At 32.4% G+C, this 20,502-nt stretch overlaps 2 protein-coding genes across 4 annotated transcripts in view; one reads left to right on the forward strand and one right to left on the reverse strand.

Moving 5' to 3' along the window:
* The window catches only part of TBCD (tubulin folding cofactor D), a 395,290-nt gene that overhangs the window by 103,675 nt on the left and 271,113 nt on the right, over window positions 1–20,502 (forward strand). For all 3 annotated transcript variants that reach the window (XM_031968421.1, XM_031968422.1, XM_031968423.1), the window contains exon 14: window positions 3,119–3,213. In XM_031968421.1, coding sequence (XP_031824281.1) covers window positions 3,119–3,213 — 95 coding nt within the window. The remainder of the gene's footprint in view (window positions 1–3,118; window positions 3,214–20,502) is intronic.
* ZNF750 (zinc finger protein 750) lies at window positions 9,552–19,631 on the reverse strand. Its single transcript, XM_003768872.4, has 3 exons — window positions 19,518–19,631; window positions 11,471–13,078; window positions 9,552–11,081 (listed from the first exon to the last, which is right to left on the reverse strand). The coding sequence occupies exons 2-3, from the start codon at window positions 12,892–12,894 to the stop codon at window positions 10,364–10,366; spliced, it is 2,142 nt and encodes a 713-aa protein (XP_003768920.1). The 5' UTR covers window positions 12,895–13,078; window positions 19,518–19,631; the 3' UTR covers window positions 9,552–10,363.

Raw genomic sequence — 20,502 nt, forward strand, 5'->3', positions numbered from 1 at the left:
CCTGGCTCCATCCATAATAATAAAAAAAATTTTTTTCTCTATAGCAAGTTTAGCAAAGTGATAACGCTATTGTTTTTTCTGTTTTCTTTTGTGTTCCTTTTTTTCCTGTGCATATAAAAATGATTTTTATATCTCTCATAACCCTCAAATCTTCCTCTCTACTGCTACCTGAGTAGAACTGTACCCTCTCTTGTAAAATGTGTATACTGACAAAATAAACACATCAATACAACGACCATATGTGGAAACTCATGTCTGATTCCACATGTCTACGTTATCTCTTCTTTCCTAAGACCTGAATGTGTATCATTGTAAGTATTTGGAAGTTATAATTGTTCTTCCATCAGAATTCTTTTGACCTTTCAAAGTTATTTCTCCTGATTTTATTATTATTATTATCATCATACAAGTTGTCTTCTTGGTCCTCCATATTTCATTTGTCATCAGTTCACTAGTTTCATCAGTTCAAGTCTTTTTATATTTCTCTTATCACATTCTTCTTCTAGTCCAATCGATTCTATTATATTCATATGCTACACTTTGTGTGGTCATTCTTCAGTTGATAGGCACCAATTTTTGCAACAGTTCTTTGCTACAACAAAAAATACAGTTATAATCCTTGCACATATAATTTATTTAACAAAGCAAGCCAATTGAATTAAAATACATTTATCAAATATAGGAACAAAGTTCATGGACTGAAGGAGAAAACTTCCTAATCTAATTCCTTTTTTATGTGATATTTCTGCAAATATTTTAAGATGGCTTTTCTTTCTTACCTTCCTTTTCCAGTCTTGCTTTCTCTGAGCTAAAAGCTCTTCTATGATATGATCTCAGAAATCTTCACTGTTCTGTCTGCCTATTTATGAATGCTTTTCTATTGTTAATGTATTTCTTAAAATATGGTATACTTATAATTAGATATGCCTCTTTAGATGTGGTCTGACTATGATATACAGCAGAATTATCACCTTCCTTGTTTTGAATACTATGTCTCTCAATACAGCCTCAAATTGTATTAGGGTTTTTTTTGTTTTTTGTTTTTTTTTGGTTTCTCTTTTTGACTGTTGATATATTGAACTTGTTACTGAAACTCTTAGATCTTTTTTCAGATCATCCATTATGTAGCTATGCAATTATCCATTTCATGTTTATTAAATTGATGTTTTTGAACCCAAGAATAAGACTTTACATGTTTCCCTATTAAAATTCATATAGATATAACTCAGATATAGTTTTGCTTTTTCAGATTTGCTTACATCCTACTTTGTCATATAGTTTGTTATATCTCTCTTAGTTTTGTGTGCTGTAAATTTGACAAGCAGGGCATCTATATATTTATCTAGATTATTTTAAAATGTAAAATGGTACAAGGTCAAGGATAGATTGTTCCTTGGGCACTTCACTACAGATCTTCTTGTCAAGCCAGTTCTAAGATCACCTAACTATACTATCTTGTAGTTCATACCCTGGCATTTGATTAGAGATACTAAAAGATGCTTTACTAAAATCTATCTCCTGAGCATCATGATTTTGTCAATGTGAAGAAAACTCCCAGAGTGGTAATTATATCCACTGATGCATAAGATTACAATCCCACTGTGCCTTAGAAGGTAAATTCATAGGAGTTGTCTGGGGTACATGGAGGCCTGTTAAAACCATCAGACAAAGAAATTGATTCCACTCCCTCCCTGTAGACCCAATGACTTGCTCAAGGACTCATAACCAGAAAATATCAGAGGTGGCATTTGAATCTAATGGCTATCTTCATCACATGACCTATTCTTGATCAAGTCATTGATTGACACTTCGTGATTGATTACTACTTCTGTTTCTAGATGCTTATATTCACTAACTCTATCCTTAATAAATTCTAGAATTTGTTCAAATTCTCTTTGCTGGCGAGTGGGCATCCATCCTTCCTGCCTCCCAAAGACATTTATACCATATGCCATCATACAAAGGGTTTTGGAATACTTGCTATCTTTTTTTTTTTTGAGACAGTTGGAGTTAAGTGACTTGCCTAGGGTCACACAGCTAGGAAATGTGAAAATGTCTGAGGGCAGATTTGAACTCAGGTCCTCTTGACTTCAGGGCTGGTACTCTATCTGCTGCGCCATCTAGCTGCCCCAGTACTTGCTATTCTTAAAATTTTGTAGCCAACTTCTTTGTGTCATGTTTAGAACATGATAATTATATGTGTATCACTTTAATTTTAGATTTTTTGTGTGTTTCATACTCATAGTAACAAATGTAGCCCAAGGGGCAGTCTAACTTATTTCAGGAAAATTCCTGTCATTAATATTGAATTTTCAGAAGGTCATGTAAATTTGTTAAAGAAAAAAGCCCCCTTCCTCCAAAAGGAATAATAGCAACAAAAAACAAAAACAAAAACAAACCAAACAGGTTTTAAGTAGTAATTATTTTTTTTTATTATTATAAGCTTTTTATTGACAGAACATATACCTGTGTAATTTTTGCAACATTGTCCCTTGCACTCACAGTTCTGTTCCACTTTTTCCCTTCCCTCCCTCCACCCCCTCTCCTAGATAGCAGGCAGTTTCATACATGTTAACCATGTTAAAGTATATCTTAGATACAATATATGTGTGCAGAGGATCCGTACAGTTCTCTTGTTATATAAGAAAAATTGGATTCAGAAGGTAAAAATAACTTTGGAAGAACAACAAAAATGCAAGTAGTCCACATTAATTTCCCAGTGTTCTTTTTCTGGGTGTAGCTCTATTCTGTCCATCATTGATCAATTGGAATTGAATTGGATCTTCTCTTTCTTGAAGATATCCACTTCCATCAGAATACATCCTCATACAGTATTGTTGTTGAAGTGTATAATGATCTCCTGGTTCTGTTCATTTCACTTAGCATCAGTTCATGTAAGTCTCTCCAAGACTCTCTGTATTCATCCTGCTGGTCATTTCTTACAGAACAATAATATTTCATAACATCCATATACCACAATTTACCCAACCATTCTCCAATTGATGGGCATCCATTCAATTTCCAGTTTCTAGCCAAGTAGTAATTAACTTTTGAGAATGCAGTATAAAAAAGAATCCCAAATACCTAAGGTTAAACTCATGTACTATTTGTTGTTAAGTTTTCAGGAAACTGATAATGCTTGGCATGGTGGATGTCTGGCTTTAGCAGAATTAGGCAGAAGAGGATTGTTACTACCTTCTCGACTCACAGATGGTAAGTAGTGCAAGCTTATTAACATAATTTTGTAATTTTGTAGTATGTTGGCATTCTAATCTGTCTTTTAGTATTCTGTTAACTGCTATGAATTATCCTATTTTTAATCTCTATTGTGATTTCAAACATTGATTGTTTTATATTAATATGGTAATATCAAAATATAAATACATCAGATGATTTCTTTGGGGTCCTAGAAAATAGTCTTTATCTTAATCAGTTTTTTAATTTGAAGGAAAACTATTTCATCAAAGTTGTCTTGCATAGAGAAGTTTTAGGAATAGCTAGACGTTTTATTAATACTTCTTGATTTTTGATAGTACAGATATTTCCCAGAATAATCTTTCCCCTTGGACCCTCCCTTTGTTGTAATCATGAAAAACAGATAAACAAAACCAAATTGCAAATTGAATATATCTGTTAAATGTATATAAGTAAATACTCTACATTGGAGAGAAGTTTTAATTTCCTCAACACTGGGCTGGTGGCAGTGATCCTGTTTCAAATACAGATGTCACAGAAAAACCAGGACCTGTTGAACAAAAAGGAGTCATATTTCTCTAATCTGAATATAATTTATACATCAATGAATGGGAGAACTTCCCAAGACCAGATGGAGCACTCACCTCTAACCTCTGAGGGTTTACTGACCACAATTTGCCTTCCTGGGAGAGAGAGAATGAAAAGAATAACCTGCTGAGGCGCAGAAGAGAGGGAATATCATATATGGAAAATTTCTCCTCTCACAGTACTACTTCTGATAATGAAATCTGTGCCAATGGAACCTTTTATTTAGGTGCATTATCTTTTTTAGTACAAGTATTTCTTCTATTCATAAGGAAAATATTTTATCTAGAATTGCAGATTTTAGTGATGAATGGTTTCAGGTTTTGCCATGGAAGTAAACTGGATAGGGCTGTGAAGAACCTCTCCTTCCCTCCCTTTTATTTTATTCTTAGAAAAGATTCCCTCCTCCCCCCTCAGCATATGATATAGACATATACTGCAGCTGATCTCTGATTTCATTGCTGTGGGAACTCTGACAAATGACAAAGATTGTAGTCTAATAATAGTTTTTCACTGAAATTTTCTTTCTATATGTCCTATGTAGGTGGTCTGTTCAATGTATTAGAGATTATCTTAAGTTTTCATAGCATTATGTGGGCATTCTTGCAGCGTTTCAGCTATGTGTCTATTATTTCATACTCTTACCGTATGATTCATCTTTTCTAATTTTTGCATGTAACTTATCATTGGAATAATGCTATAGCCTATTTTATATTGCTCTTCCCATGATTTGCAAATAGCTTCACCAGAAGAAGATTGGTAAACTCAACATGTTCAATTCTTCATGAGTTCAATTGTGATCTGTATGTAAATGATGCCTGAAACTATACATCTATCTCTCATCTTTCCCTTTAAGTCTAGCCCCATATGCCACTACTTTACTAAACTAATATTCCTTGAATCTTTTGGGGCTTCTCTTTTCAATCCTTTTAATATTTTTATCTCTCTTCTCTGAACTCTTGCCAGATTTTCTCTTTTCTTCTTAAATGTTTAGCTTACACATTATGTTTGATGGAATGTTTGGGAGTGAAGACTAGCACCTCTAGTATGAAGCCTTGATGAACCCTTTTTAGAGCTCCTCATTTACCTTTGGGACCCATTTTCATCTAACTCTCACCTGCGGTTCCAAGAATCCATAGCCTATCCAGTGGCCACACCCTGGTAAACCACCTCAGCCAACAGGCTAATCATAACTGGTTGAGAATAACTGATAGGCCTCACACCTGTTGGTGAATTAGGAGGCTATCTATCCCAAACAAGCAGCGTTCCCCTTGGCAGAATAGGCAGATGAGAACAATTTGTTCTAACGGCCTCAAAGGCTGCTGAAGCAGCTGCTATGGAGTGCTTAAAACTTGGTCAGACATTGAAGATATCAAGGTCATCCTCTGCATCCTGGGTCATCACCATTGTCTTGATTTTTGTGTTGCCACATGATTTCATTGACTCTGGAAGAAAGAGTAGGATTGACGACCACAACTTTGCTTTAATTAAATCCAGTTTGTCTGCTGCTATCACATGTCAAGATTCCATTTTCTGTTTATTTCTGTTTTTAGATGTAGAGTTAGGTAGACCCTTTGTGCAACTTTTCTGTATTTTTTAAAATAAAATTTGGGGATGGAAAAAAGATAAAGAATAATGAATGGAAAGGGTATGCTTGATATCAGGTCAAACAATGAGATTGAAGATATGGATAGAATGGAATGAGCCTGTGTTTATTGGATCATCCAGTATAGAGTGAAGGGAACAATAGAAAATAAGGTTGGATAGATAACAGCAGAGGACAATCCTTGAAAATCAAGCAGAGAGCCATTGTAAGTTCTTGAGCTGGAGAGTGGTAATTTAATGATGCTTGTAGAAGATAAATCTAGCAGTAGTAAAAGGAAAAGGGAGAAGGGTAGGGAGAAAAAAGTATGGGAAGAAGGAAAAGCCTAAAGTCGAGGAATTGTAATAGTTTTGGCCTGAGGTAAAGATATAGATAATCTTGATATCACTTGGATTGGCAAAGAAGGGAAAATGTGAAAAAGGTAAACTGACATGGGAGTTGTTAACTGACTAGAAATGAATTTTGAAAGAGAAAAGGTGGAATCATTTTTGAGTTTAGATTTTGAAGCTGGCTTTTGGAGAAAGTGAAGGTCATTGATTGACATGGAGAAGTTGGTAATCTAGATCTTGGGGATAGGAAGACAATAGGTGTCATTGACAAAAAAAGAAGTTGATGGCTTAGATTTTGGGGAAAAGAAGGTCATGAGTTTTGAATGTTATATTTGAAATTATGCCGGGAACTCCACAAGAGATTGTCTAGTAGGCAGTGGTGGATACATAGCTAAACTTTATAGGGTAAGACTGGATAACTTATTGATTTTGGTGTTCATTGATGTTAATAATGGAAGCTTTTAGAATGAAGAAGTTTTCTGAAAGAGAGTATTTTTAATAGTATTTTATTTTTTCTAATTATATGAAAAGAAAATGTTTTTACCTTCACTTAAAAAAATTGAATTCTAGGTTTTTCTCTTTTCTTCTTCACCCCTCTCTAAAAAGGTGAGGATTTAAAATATGTTGTGTATGTGCAATTGTAAAAACATTTCCATATTAGTCATATTTGAAAGAAGAATAGAGGAGCAGCTAGTTGGTGTAGTGGATAGAGCACCAATCCTGAAGTCAGGAGCATCTGAGTTCAAATCTGGCCTCAGACACTTAACATTTCCTGGCTGTATGATTCTGGGCAAGACCCCTGGGGTTAAGTCCCAATTGCCTCAGCCTCAGTCAAAAAAAAAAAAAAAAAAAAAAAAGAAGAAGAAGAAGAAGAAGAAATAGTCTAAAAGGAAAAAACCTAGAAAAAGATAAAGTGCAAATAGTATTCTGCATTCAGACTCCATCATTTTTTTGCTCTGGATATAGATAGCATTTTCCATCATGAGGCCTTTGAAATTGTCTAGGGTCATTGTATTGCATCAGTTCACATAGTTTGGAAGAAAGTAAAGAGAATAGTAGAACTTTTTCTTTTGGAGGACCAAATCTAGAGACTGCCTACATACTCATAATTGAGGGGGAAAAAGAGAGTATAAGGACTTGATATTATAACTTGAAAAACACTACTAAAATGTTTCCATTACTTGAGTAATGAATTTCTGATGAATAAATCAGTTATTAGAAAGAAAAAAGTCTATTCAGCAAGATGATGTGTTGTAAAATTTAGTTCCAGTCATTCAAGTGAAATGAAAATCTATACTCTCTGACTGAAAAAATAACAGGAATTGTTAAAGTGGGTCCAAGCAATTAAAAAATGTTTCTTATATTTATTATTTGTATTACAGTTATGACCATATTTATTCCTACATTTTATCATGTAGCTTCAATTACAAATATATTTTCTGTACAAATTACAAATAAATTACAGATTAGTTTAAATTATACTAAGTTGTATGGAAATTGACACCTGAAAAAATGTTAAAAACAGTTTAAATGTAGATAATCAGAAAACTGTTTGAAAATATACTGGACATAGGAAGTTAAATCCTTTGTGAATCAAAACAACTGTGAAAGTAAAAGGAAGATGTAATAATAACAGCCTATTATTGTTTTTTGGGTGAGAGAGATGTATGTTAGAAAAGTTAAAAAGTTAATTTGGAACTTACATGGCCAGCATCTTTGTTCTATTAAAGTTAAGTTGAAGACTTTTTATGGACATATTGTTGCTTGAAATCATATGGATATTGCCTATGGACGCATTGATATAAGGAGAGGTATGGAATGAGTTGTGTACCCAAATAATTATAATTCAAGTTAGAATGTCTAAGTGCATAAGAGAAGTTGAGTAGTATCTCATGAGAAATTCAAAGGTAAGGTCATGTCTTTTTTTTTTTGGTTATTAGAGAAGGCATAAGAGATATGTTACCTGAGCTGAGACAGCGATTTGTTTAACTAGCTAGGTAGTATATTACATAGGTTGGAAAACTTGGTGCAGTTAAGACCCAAGTCTTACTCAGACTAGCTGTATGACTCTGGGCCAGTTCCTTCACATCTTTGTTCTTGTTTCCCCATGCAAAATGGAGATAACAATTTAGCACATAGGGTTGTTTGGTTGAATTAATATACATAAAGTGATTTGCAAACATCATGGTGATATATAAAGATGAATTACCATCACCATCATCACCATCATTACCACCATCATCATTGGCTACAAATTGTGTATTATATATATGAAGATGAAAATTTGAATGAGTAGCTTGGTTCCTCTAAAGCATGAAGGGGCATTAATCAGTTAGTAAGCATTTATTAAATGCCTACTATGTACCAGGTACTGTTAAGCCCTGGGGATACCAAAAAAAAAAAAAAAAAAAAAAAAAAGCAAAAGGCTGTCTTTGCATTTAAGGAGCTAACAGTCTAATGTAGGCATTTTTTTTTTTTTTTTTACAATTTTTTTTGTTTTACAAACAAGATGTGTACAGGATTAATTGGAAATAATCAACAAAGAGGAGATACTAGAATTAAGGAGTAAAGGAAATGGCTTCCTGTAGAAAGTAGAATTTTGTGTAGAACTTGAAGGAAGCCAGGGAAACTAGGAGGCAAAGATGATGGAGAGCATTGTAGACATGGGAGATATTAAAATAATGCCTAGAAGTGGGAGATGGAGTTTCCTGTTCTGAACAAAAGCAAGGAAACCATTGTATCACAAAGTACATGGAGACGAGTAAGATATTAGAAGACTAAAAAGGTAAGTGGGAGCCAAGTTGTAAAGAAGGCTTTGAATTCCAAATAATTGATTTTTATATGTGATCTGGAGGTGATTGGGAGCCACTGGAGTTTATTGAATAGGTGTGACATAATTAGACCTGAGCTGAAGAAAAATTACTTCATCAACTGAATAGAGGAGGGATTTTTAACAGCAGGGAGCCTAACCAGAAGAGAAGTATTTTGAAGCCAGATTTGAATAGAAAAAATATATTTGAGCAAAATTTAAATAGAAAGACAGATATTATTGATTTGAACATTATATTCTTTTACTTACTTGGATAAAGTTATCCAAGTCTCCCTAGGAGACTATATTATACTATATCTAGAGTCATAAAGAAATATTTTTTCTTTGATATACTTTTGTACTATTAATTGAATGAGAGGTGTCATATACCTTAAAAGGATGAGAATTTGATCTGAATTCCATGTGATACTGAGAGCAGTATTAATAACTTATGATTTTATGCTTGCTTTGTTTTTTTTCTTGGCATTTGGTCTTTGAGAGCATGTGACAAATTTTTCTTGGAAACTATTAATTATTGTTCATAGCCTAAAACATAATAAAATACTTTCATGATGCATATGGAATAGACATCCTTCTGAGAGCAAAAAACATCTTTGTGGGAAAAGGATACATGTATGATCATAAATTATACTTTTTCCTGAAACCTGTTTGATATTAGAAAAAGAGAGCCCAGATATACCAATACTAAGCAGCATTATTTTGAATTATAGCAGGATAGGTTTTGACTTAAGTTGATCCTTATCTGAAAGCCAGGATCAAGCAGTTTCCTAGATTTTCTCCAAATTGGTTTTTATTAAGCACAATTTCATTTGTTTTAGTTTCCCAGAAAGCACAAAATTTATTTTCTAGTCTTTAACTTGTTCAAATTGTGATGTAAATCTTTCCTTTTTTAAACCAGATTTTTAGTATGTGTTATAGAAAAATATTATAAAACACAATATGGAAATTTATATTGTATCTACAATTTTATGCATTCTTACGCATAATACATGGATTTTTTTGAAAAATATTAGAAATCAAACAATTCTAAATGTAGAAAACAAGAATGAAAAGGTTGCAAAATTCATTGACTTCAATCATAACCAAATAAGTCTCATAAACTCATGTTTCACATTTACTGAAGTAATGGTATTTTTTCATTCAATACCACCAAAGGTATTTTTTCACTATTGAACATAAAATTTTTATATAAATATCTTTTCGATGTCCATGGATTATTTTCAACAATAACAACTCATAGTTTTCACATTCATAACAAAAGCTTTTAATTTCTGAAAATATGTATTCATACATACATATGATTTATATATATATATATACACACACACACATATAAACTCTTGCTCTTCAATAAATTTATATTTTATTTGCAAAACAGTAATAGTAAATATATTCAAGAATTTAAGGAGATCCTTGTTATAACAAATATAAAGTTCTTTCTAATGCAGGAAATATTTTTGTAATAAAAGTAAATGTAAAAGTGTTCTTGCCACGTAACTTATACCAAAAGCATTATTCTTTAGTCTCTTGCATTTCCAATGGCCTTGCTATTAATGCAGAAGTTTGCTTATCAGAATCTTAGGCATATGCATAAGAAACCTGGATCATTCAAAATATTTATTAAGAATTTATAAGCACCTTTGGTATAAATATTTACTATATACAGATTGCTGCTTTCCACAGAACAAAAAAATGGGGGGGGGGGGGGGGGGATAAAGTAACAGTTGACCCAATAGAAAATTTGCTTAAAAATTGCTAATATGAGTCATGTGGACCAGTGGATTCATTTTGTGATCTGAAAGCAAATATGAAAATTAAATGTTAAGATACCCGTGTTCTCTTTCTTAGAGTGAACACTCTTGCAGTGTCATTTGGTTTTGCCTTTTTAGTTCCTTGGTGAGATTTTCCTGTTTCTTTTTGACTTGTCCTCTTTTGTCCTTTTGATTTAGGATTACACTCAATATCCTGAATTTCTTTAGAACTGAAGGTAGGTTCATCTTGTTGAAAAGTACAATCCTGAGCATTTTGCTCTTCAGTTTCTACCCTTATTTTTCCAGGGCTGTATGCAGCTAATTGGCAGAGAGCAACAGCTGCTGTTTGTTTCTGTTCATCACTGTTGTCAATCATTCTTAAATCTTGTGCTTCCCCATTATTTGCTGTGAATGAAATGTCATCTTGATGGATATTTTGTGGGTCATTCTTTATATAGTGTTCTGCTTTAGAACTTTCAGTTTTCTGTGTAGGAGCAGTTTCAGTATCTTGTGATAGACTGTGGAATGAAGGTTTCAGGTTCAAAATATTGCAGGTATCCTTCACTGAGAGATTTAAAGGCATGTCTTGTAGTTTCATAATGTTTTGAGTTTCTACATGAGTCATGTTTTTGTATATATGTTCATGTGTAGTTTCCTTTTTATTTTCAGATTTCTTAGAAAGATTAAGTGGAGCTATTCCTGGGTCTTTCTCTGTGTTAGAAGAGTTCTCATTTGTGTTAGAAATACCTTCTTCCTGATGTTGCACATCTTCATCAGTAACATTAATGCTGAAAGAAACAGAAATAATAAACACATTAAATTTTATTTCTTTTTAGAAAAATAAAACCCATAGAGTTCAATGTTTTCAAAGTACATTTTACCAGACATGGTCCTTTGACCATTCTTTGATCTACTGAATTAAAAACAATTTATTTGATAAAAAAGTTTTTTTTCCTATTTCTATTTTCTTTATATTATGGATTTTAAAGTACTATGGCCATTTCCCCAGCTTGGTCTTTCAAGGTATTTTAAAAATTCCAGTTTTTCTGGCATTACAAATTTTTAATGAGTTATATATTGGATAATTAGACACAACAAAGCTTGGCGAGGTAGAGAGGAAGTTCTGTTTGAGATTGAGCTTGAGTTTTAGAAGTAAGATTTACAGAGACCATCTTACCTTCTTGTAGAGTCAACTCTATTTAACTGTGGTTCAGGGTATTCTGTGCTTTTTCTCACAAGTTTGAAGGCTGTGCCATTTTTTTCAAGTTGGTTTAGTTTTCCAAATGGGCTAGAGGATGATTTACTTGAGAGGTCAAATAGTCCTTCACATGTGTAGCTTGTCTGAGTGAAGTTGGTGGGACTTGGCCTTCCTGGAGACCCTGTAGCTGCACTTCCTGCACGGGGGCTCATCTTGGCTCCATCTCTCTCATTTGGTTCATCTTTGGAAGAATCTTGACTTTGAAGAACTAAGCTTTCTTTGTCATAATCTATGGCTTTTTTGTGGGGGTTCCAGGAGTTTAATCTGGATGGATTTGAAGATGGATAGATCAAGTTAGTTTCTTCAAGTACGTGAGAACTTTGCTCTCTGGTAATGCTAGCAACATGTGGAAGTTTAAGGCCATAGGAAGAGAATGCAGACTCTGGCCTATAGAATCCATATGGTATGGGAAGACTGGACTGATACTGTTGGAAAAATTTGTAGGGCTCATATGTTGATGGTGATGGACTCAAATGTTTTGGGATTGATCCTGGGTGGGAAAGAAAATGTCTTTGGTCTTGAGTACCATAGACGGACAACAAAGTATTTTCACACTCTACTGAATTACCTGCAAGTAAATAAGGTGAATAGATAGTAGTCAGTCCATGCTCCGTGTAAAAATGAGGTGGATATTCTGGAATAGGTGGTTGTATATAAGGAGAAATGGATCCAAAACCTTTTGTGGATGGAATTTTATGTGAAAACTCTGGGAGAAAAGAACCAGTTTTCCATGGATGATTAGGTGCATGGAATGCAGATTTAGTATGAAAAGAATTTTTGGTAATTGGGTCAGGCATTGCCAGCATTTCAGATACTTTATCACTGTCTGATCCTTTAAGTCTGTGTTCTACTGGTACAAAAGCTGAAGGTCTGGCACCACCTTCTAAAATAGGCTGGATAGGAATTGCACTTTCTGTAGCTGAACCAAGAGATATTGCTTTCTTCTGAACTGGAGGATTTTGTCCTGATGATTTACTTGTCACACAGTTTCGTAATTCTAAATTTTCCTTGGCTTCTTCCTTGGCAAAGCTGTGCTGAAGTTTAGAATCAAGATTTGTTTGTCCATTGGTGATCGATTTGGAAGTAGTTGGCTTAACTAAAGAATCTATGTGATGTGTTTGTTTAGGCTCTAAGGAGTTGGACTTGGGACATTTGGGAACTCGATCTTGCTCTGATACTAATGTAATGGAGTTTTTACAGAGGCCATACTTCATATGATTAAAAAGATGTGATTTTTCATTGCAAGTAAAGGGACACTGAAAACACTTATATTTAAATGGCTTTCCTGGAGGTCTTGGGATATAATGAGGTTTCTTTGGTTTTCGTTCTTTTAGAAGACTCATTTTCTTTCTTAAGTGTTCAGGGTCTGTTTTTTATATAGTCTATTCACAACTTCTTTAGAGTCAAACTTTGATTTTGACTTATTTTATAAGCTTGTGTTCACTTTTAAAAGAACTTTCACTTGAAACTGATTCCACAGTGTTAGGATCTGGAGGAATGGCCACGTTTTCAATTGGTATACATGAACTGTAACAGAAAAATGAATTTGTAAGTAACATGATAGGTGATCCATTGAGAAATTAATATTTTTCTACCTAAGATTGAATAGTTACAATGAAATACAGATATTATATATCTGAAGATAAAGGAAACTGTGCATTTTAAAATTTCTTAATACTTTTAAATGCTATTGTAAGGTCAATTCAGAATGTTTAAATTATTGATTTATCTTCTAAAGTTAAATGTCACCTTCAAGCTGAGTTTATATCCATGGTTTATTTCTCTCTTCTCCAAATTCTGTGCTCTTTCTCCTATCTCACTTCTCCCTTCCCCACCCCCAAGTTGGTAAGAACAAGATTGCTTCTAGGATCAAAAAGAGCATGATACAGTCAATACATTTATCTACAAGTTGTAACTTTTATTCTGTAGGCTCTTAGTAATGGGAATTTGTGGATAGGGTAATACTTTTAGAGTCAGGGAGATCGTAGTTCAAGTTTTACCTCTGACACATACTAGCTTTGGGATTCTTGGCAAATTAGTTAATCTCTGAGTGTCCTAGGAGAGTCTCTAAAGACCATAATTTATGGAGTGTTTTGCAGCAAATAGGTACTGATCTTTATTAATATTTATACAGATATAGGTATATATTTCACATTCAGTTTTTTAAAAAGTTGTGCTTAGCCCAATACCTGGCACATAATAGGTACTTAATAAATGCTAGATAACTTGACATTAAAATAAGAGAAAACAAGCATAATTAGAGCATTCATTTAGTTTTTTTTATTATTTAAATTATTTGAGTTTCATTCGTATTGCTAAAATCTATATGTGGCTTTAAAAAAAGACAAAAATTTGACTTCATAAAATTGCGGTGTCAGAATTAAAAATAACCTTAGCTACAACTTAATCCAACTCATAATCAAAAAAATAATTCTTTTTACAACACATCTTATTTGATTGCATTCAGACCAAAACAATGAAAAGAGTTTTTAAGAAATCATCTTTAGTATTTTAGTAGAAAAGAGTAATCTTTTCTTCTTTGGCTATCAAAGTACTTAACAAATATTCCTATATGTATCCAATTATTGCTTCTGCTTTACTGAAGAGGAAACTGAGAAATTGCTTGCTCAAGGCTAGGAATTAAATCTCTTGGATTATTTCTTAGCATGCTAGTAAATTGGGCCCCATTTTGAGACCTTATATGCTAAAAGGCACTTAAAATAGATATTAAATATTTTTATTGTGTGATAATGTGTGTATGAGATAATGTTTGTGATAGTGATTATCACAGCATAGAAACAGCCCTTTATCTTTTAATTAGGCATAAGACTGCTTTAATAAGCTTAGGCAGGAATCAGTGATGGTCGTAGCTATCTCTGTAAAATTCACCATCATCTACTTTTATGTTTGAATTGTTGCTACTGCTAGTAAGTTGCAATTGTGCCTGGAAAGAGACCAGTTCTAGACCTGACTTCTGATCACATATCTGGCCTCCCTTTACCTTATATATGTAGTCAGACAGGGTGGATGTGGGTATGGGTGTCTGGGGTGTAGATGTTTGTGGGATAAATGGAGAGAGAGAGAGAGAGAGAGAGAGAGAGAGAGAGAGAGAGAGAGAGAGAGACACACACACACACACACACACACACACACACACACACACACACAGAGAGAGAGAGAGAGAGAGAGAGAGAGAGAGAGAGAGAGAGAGAGAGAGAATGAATGTGGTTGAAGAGAAAGACAGTGAGAATTGTTTTTTATTTGAATATCTTAAATTTATTCAGAGACAATATATTTCTTAAATGTTTTGTACATAGTTCTAGTTTTTAAAAAAATCTAAAAGAAATCTATCTGATCTCATCTGTAGTAACTATATATTTATTAAGACCTGGTTAAAAAAAAAAAAACTTTTCATTTAAGAATATTGACATTTAATGTGTAGATTTCTTTCTAGTGATGATAATAAAATCTTTTGTTTGAAAAAGAAATAATATGTTCTTTTATTATTGCAAGTTAAGTTTCTCATAGTTAGGGACTATTTTTGTGGAGGATATTTGATTTATAGAATAGTGGACTCAGATATAATGAGATTATTTCAATTTCCCAACATTTTTTAGTGAATGAATGAGTATACTAGCATTGGAAGTCCCTAGTGTTGAAAGTAGCACCAATTTGCATGTCTGTTTTTATCTCTCTTTTTTCTCTACCATAGACCTCCCTTCTATTCCCTAAATGTTTTTGCATATTTCTGTTGCCTTCTCTTTTTTTCCTTTACCCTGGAGTAAAAGTTAAAAGATAATGAAAACTTAAAACACAGAATTAATAAAGGATAAATCTTGTCAATAATTTCAGTGTTTTCACCTGTCGTTGAAAGAAAACAATAATAGTATAAAAGTTATTTTCTATCAAAATTAATTTTGTACTGTGGGGCATATAGAACCTGACATATTAAAAAAAGCATATTCTATTTGCTTGGTTTCAGGAAGCCAGAGAAGTGGATACATTTTCTAGTCTGATGCCTGGTGAGGTAGATAAGTCAGGAACTTGTGCTGGCATGTCTCATTATGTTCACTGATTCTGAAGGCGTGAGAACCACTTCAAGTCAAGTTCCCATGATTGTATAGGATGTGTTATGGCAAAGATCTGAAAACTGATGATTTCATCACTGACTAGAAACATCATGATCAAAATGATGACTGTTGCAAAACATTTATCAATTGTGGGTCGGAAATCATAACTATACTAGTTGTGAAAGTAAATATTACAAGTTGAACTTTCTTAGGAGAACTTTTAAAATATTTAACAATAACACAAAACAAACAACAGAATTTATGAATTTTTTCTACCTCCAAATACCTAATGTTTTGTTATCTCTACAAGAGGAACTATTAGTAATTTCATATTGCTGATTTTTTTTCAAAGGCCTTTGAGCTTTAACATTCACAGTTGCTATTTGATAGCATTTTCTCAAATGTTTTTATCTTAGGTAAGCAATCATACAAGACGTTACTGTTTCTATTCAAAGGAATAAACTAGAGAATTCTTAACTTTATAAAGAGGTATTTTTGTTACTAAATTTGAAAGTATCATATGTTTTAATCAGAAAGTCCTACTTTTGTGTTCTTTGCTAAATTATTACTGGCTTATGAAAATCTACAAAAGATATATAGTAGTGATTGCCTTCATGAGAGTATTATGGGATTTAATTGTTCAAAATAAAGCTATTGATGAATTTAGAAGTCAATTAGTATAAATTACTTTAGGTAAACTGCTGACAGATTAAAATATTGAACAAAACTGCTTCCGATTTAGCTATACTATGTGCATAATTTATCTTGTAAGTTTAAATAGTGAAACACAGCTGTTAAAAACATATTAGTGACCTCGAGTTCTCCTAATTATGAATTTATTCATGCACAAAATTTGTATTCTACCCATAAAATGTAATAGTACTTTTATCTATATGGATAATCTTGGAAAACCACATTTCAGGACAGCTCTGTGATTTATGATTTATAGGTTTAACTGTATAGGTTAAGATTTGTAGATTTTAATGAAATTAAACCTGCTGTATGCATTCTGAGTGATTTGTATTTATAAGTGAGATAAAAGTCTTGTAATAAATTCATTCTGGTCAGGTTATATGTTACATTTTGTACTTTCTTGAAAATTTGGTATTTAGTTCCAAAGAATGATAAGATTGCTATATAAACCTTTGTTAATATGATTGATTATAATAATACTGAATTCAGGAATGAAGATCTTTTATATCTTATTTTGCTAAATAATATACATTTCTATTTTAAGTCATGTAAATCTGGAATTTTGTCATATAATTACTAAGATGAAAAAATGAAGTATAGTTTCCTTGACTATTGGTTATTCAGAGGGAAATATAATGCTTAACCTGCCCAGGAGAGAGGCCTGAGAGAAATTATTTTTGCAAATCATTTTTTAAGCTCTTGCTTTCTATCACTTCCCATTTCTCCATTCCTACCATGTTAACTGGTCTATATAAGATCAGTTTTTGTTCCTTCTTTATCCACTTGTCCTTAATCAAAACACAGTACCTACTGCCTAACAAATTGTGAAAGTGAGTAAGTAAACTTGAACTTTCTTAGGTGAGTTTTTCAGAAATGTAACACTAAAAAGGCCCACAGAATCCATTTAGTCCATTTTAGATGATGAAATTTCTTCATTTTATAGATAAGGAAACAGGCCCAGGGAGATTAAATCCCTGGACTAAGATTATAAAGAAGTAGAAATAACATTTGAGCCCCCATGGTCTGTCTTCTGAGCCACTGCTTTCTACAGGTGCCATTAAGCGAAGCTTAAAAAAAAAAAAGGCTGATTTTTCTAGTGCTTTCCTCCCTCCTCCCCTTCGTCTTTCTTAAAAATTGTCTAATATTTTTCTAAGTCTCCTTGGTTTTATTTCCCATATTTATCCTTACTCCTTTACCTGACACTTAGTAATACTGTATTAGTAAAATACTTTTTGTCCAAAATGATTATATATTTAAAAAAAAAAAGATTTTATAGTGCTCATAGAAAATTTGCAGATTAACTTACTTGCTCATTTGTTTTCATTATTTTGGATTTGTTGCTTATAACAATAGAAGACAAAATTTATAGAATAAAAATTTTGAATGTATTTGTATTTTCCATTACAATATATTTTATAAATGAAACTGACATTTTTTATTATGCTTATACATTCTTCCATGGTTGAGAGATTTAAGAAGCAGTGCACTAATACCATAATGTCAACAGAAAAATTAAAGAAAAAATTAAGTTTTGAGTTGTTAACAGAAAATGTTGATGATTTTATTTTTTTTAAGTATTTGAGATATACATCAGAAATATTAGTGATTAATAAAAGGAATAGGGACATAATGGGGGGAAAATGTAGAAGTCACTATGATTTGATTATTGGATTTAAAGATATTAGTGTGTAATCTAAAATAATATTTAACTTTTAATTTCATTTTTCTGTCTGCACAGTTATTTGAAGCAAATATCATCTAACTTGACATTCTAAATTTTTGTATGTTGCAGGACTTTTATTTATATTTTATATGAGTCCCATCTTCATATACAAATCTACAAAAGTTTGCATTTTTGTGGGTGATTTTCCGTTGGCCAGAGGGTTTTATTTATCTTGGTTTTAAAACATTAAATTGCTGATACAGTATCTTCTTGTAGCTGAATTCCTGAATATTAAAAGCTATAATTCATTTCCATTTTTAGACTGACTGTGAATTGATAGTTATGTTTAAAAAGTTTCTGAACTCTAATAAAAGTCAAGGGAAAGAACTGTTACAAATGAATTTTGCTAAGACATAATAGAAGTAATTGTATTTTTAACTTTAGAAGACATTTCGTGACAGTATATGTAACTATTTTTGTCATATTTATTGACCTATGCACTAAAACAATTCTTTAATGTTCTTTATGGTGATGTCCAGCTGTCTGACGAGGTGTACTTATCAGGGCAGAGCAATTTGAAGGGCATGCTGTAATTAAAATATTGTGATGTGGCATTATTGCATAACTCAAGGACATGCCATTGTCGCCTACAGTTGTGGGTGTGTTGCAAGAACAAGATTCGGGAGTTTTATTCCAACTGAATTTTTCCAGTGATTAACTTGATGTTCTCTCTCAGACTATTAGTTCTTTAAGCATTTTAGCACATTTAATAGACTGAATTGGGGGGAAAGGACCTAAGAAATCCCTTCCAAATAATTCTTTAATCAATTCATAATAGTATTATGTCTAATCAGAGTTAGCTCTTAACAGTTTTATTTTATTAATGTTTTCATGGTAGACTATAGAAATTAATCTACTTCTCATATCTGCCTTTTAACTTAAAACTAAATTGAAAGACCTTATTAGTATTATGCCTAATCATATTTTAATAATTGTAAATAAATACCTGGGCTTAAAAGAAATTCAATTAAGTTTCCAAATAGTAACCTCTCATGAATTTGCTTTTGGGATGCTGTTCATGTAAAGAAAAAAACCTTATTTGTGACATTTTGGTCCTCAGATAAATGACAACTTAATAAATAGCCTTCTGAAATAAAAGACATTTAAATTAAAATTAGAAACCAGATGTTCTCAATCTTCAGTTGTCTGTGTTAAAATTAATTGTAAATTGTCTCTTAAGTAATGAAAAATCAAGTAGTATGAAACATCTGTATATAATTTTCATTTCTCAATAATATTTAAATTTAAGTTATGAACAGATCATCCTACATCAGAATAAAGTCTCAGTCTAGTTAAATCACTTATAATAATAGTTTCAGTCCAAGGAGTGCACCTGCTAGACTGTGAAGTTAGAGTAGAGCAAAGCAGGGTTGAACAGCTTGTTCATTTTAGTTATTCATTTTAGCTAGATATATTCAGAAATCTCAAAAGGCAGTTTTTAAAGAAAGCTTATATTTAAAAAATAACACCAAGTACTTACCAGAAATGTAGTCGTGCTAAAATGTGGGTATTAATTTCCTTAGCTGTTCAGCTCTAGCTGTCAGTGCTCAGAAGGAAGTACCTGTTCTCACTCTGATTGCTAGGTGAAACTGAAGGAGGCTGTTTCAGTGGGAGGGATTTAAAGTGTAGGAGTTGAGCCCTCGGGGTGTAGAGATGCACCTGATATTATTCCTGCCTGAAGCTACAATTCATGTGTTTGCATCTACTGTTCAGCATTACCTCAGCACCTGATCTATCAAACAAAACTTGTCACTTTTGTGCCCTACACTAAGCAAACTGCTTCAGTTTCTTGAACAGGAATCAGTGCTACCCAGAAGTATATATATATATATATATATATATATATATATATATATATATATATATATATATATATATGTATATATATATATATATATGTATATATATATATATATATATATATATATATATATATTATATATATAGTTTGAAAGCTCCATTAAATAGGTTTAAAATGGACATAGAATGGTATTTTTGTGAATAGTTCTAAGCTGTGAAACTAATAGTTCTGTGCTATCAAGTATAAGAAAATATTTAGGTAAATTATGTCTGCATGAAATCAAACATTGATTGATAGTGGTTTCTATGAATATTTGTGGATTATTTAATTTTTTCTCACCTAATTTTAGAACTATAAGAGATCTTACAGATCATCTAATTTAAACCTCCCCTTTTAAAAATCAGAAAACTGAAGACTGCAGAGTGAAGAGGTTACAGTCAGGATTTGATTCTAGTTCCTCTTACTCCTAAATTGGCACTCTTTTTTTACCGAGGATTGCTTGCTGTCTAATTCTTCTCCTATCCCTCTTTTACTTTTTATTTTTTACCATGCTTTCATCATAGTCTTTGTTGAGGATACTTTTCTGTAATGAAGCAGGACAAAACTCATTTTAGGTACATTTGCAACAAGAACTTGCCAAAGCATGTTCATAATGAACTCTTAT

The sequence above is a fragment of the Sarcophilus harrisii genome, chromosome 4, assembly GCF_902635505.1.
Source record: "Sarcophilus harrisii chromosome 4, mSarHar1.11, whole genome shotgun sequence".
NCBI classification, from domain to species: domain Eukaryota; kingdom Metazoa; phylum Chordata; class Mammalia; order Dasyuromorphia; family Dasyuridae; genus Sarcophilus; species Sarcophilus harrisii.

Coding starts and splice junctions, on each gene's coding strand:
- ZNF750 (XM_003768872.4), bottom strand. CDS start 12,894: ATGAGTCTTCTAAAAGAACGAAAACCAAAGAAACCTCATTATATCCCA. Junction 11,082..11,470: donor AGAGTTGACTCTACAAGAAG/GTAAGATGGTCT, acceptor TGTTTCTTTCAG/CATTAATGTTACTGATGAAG.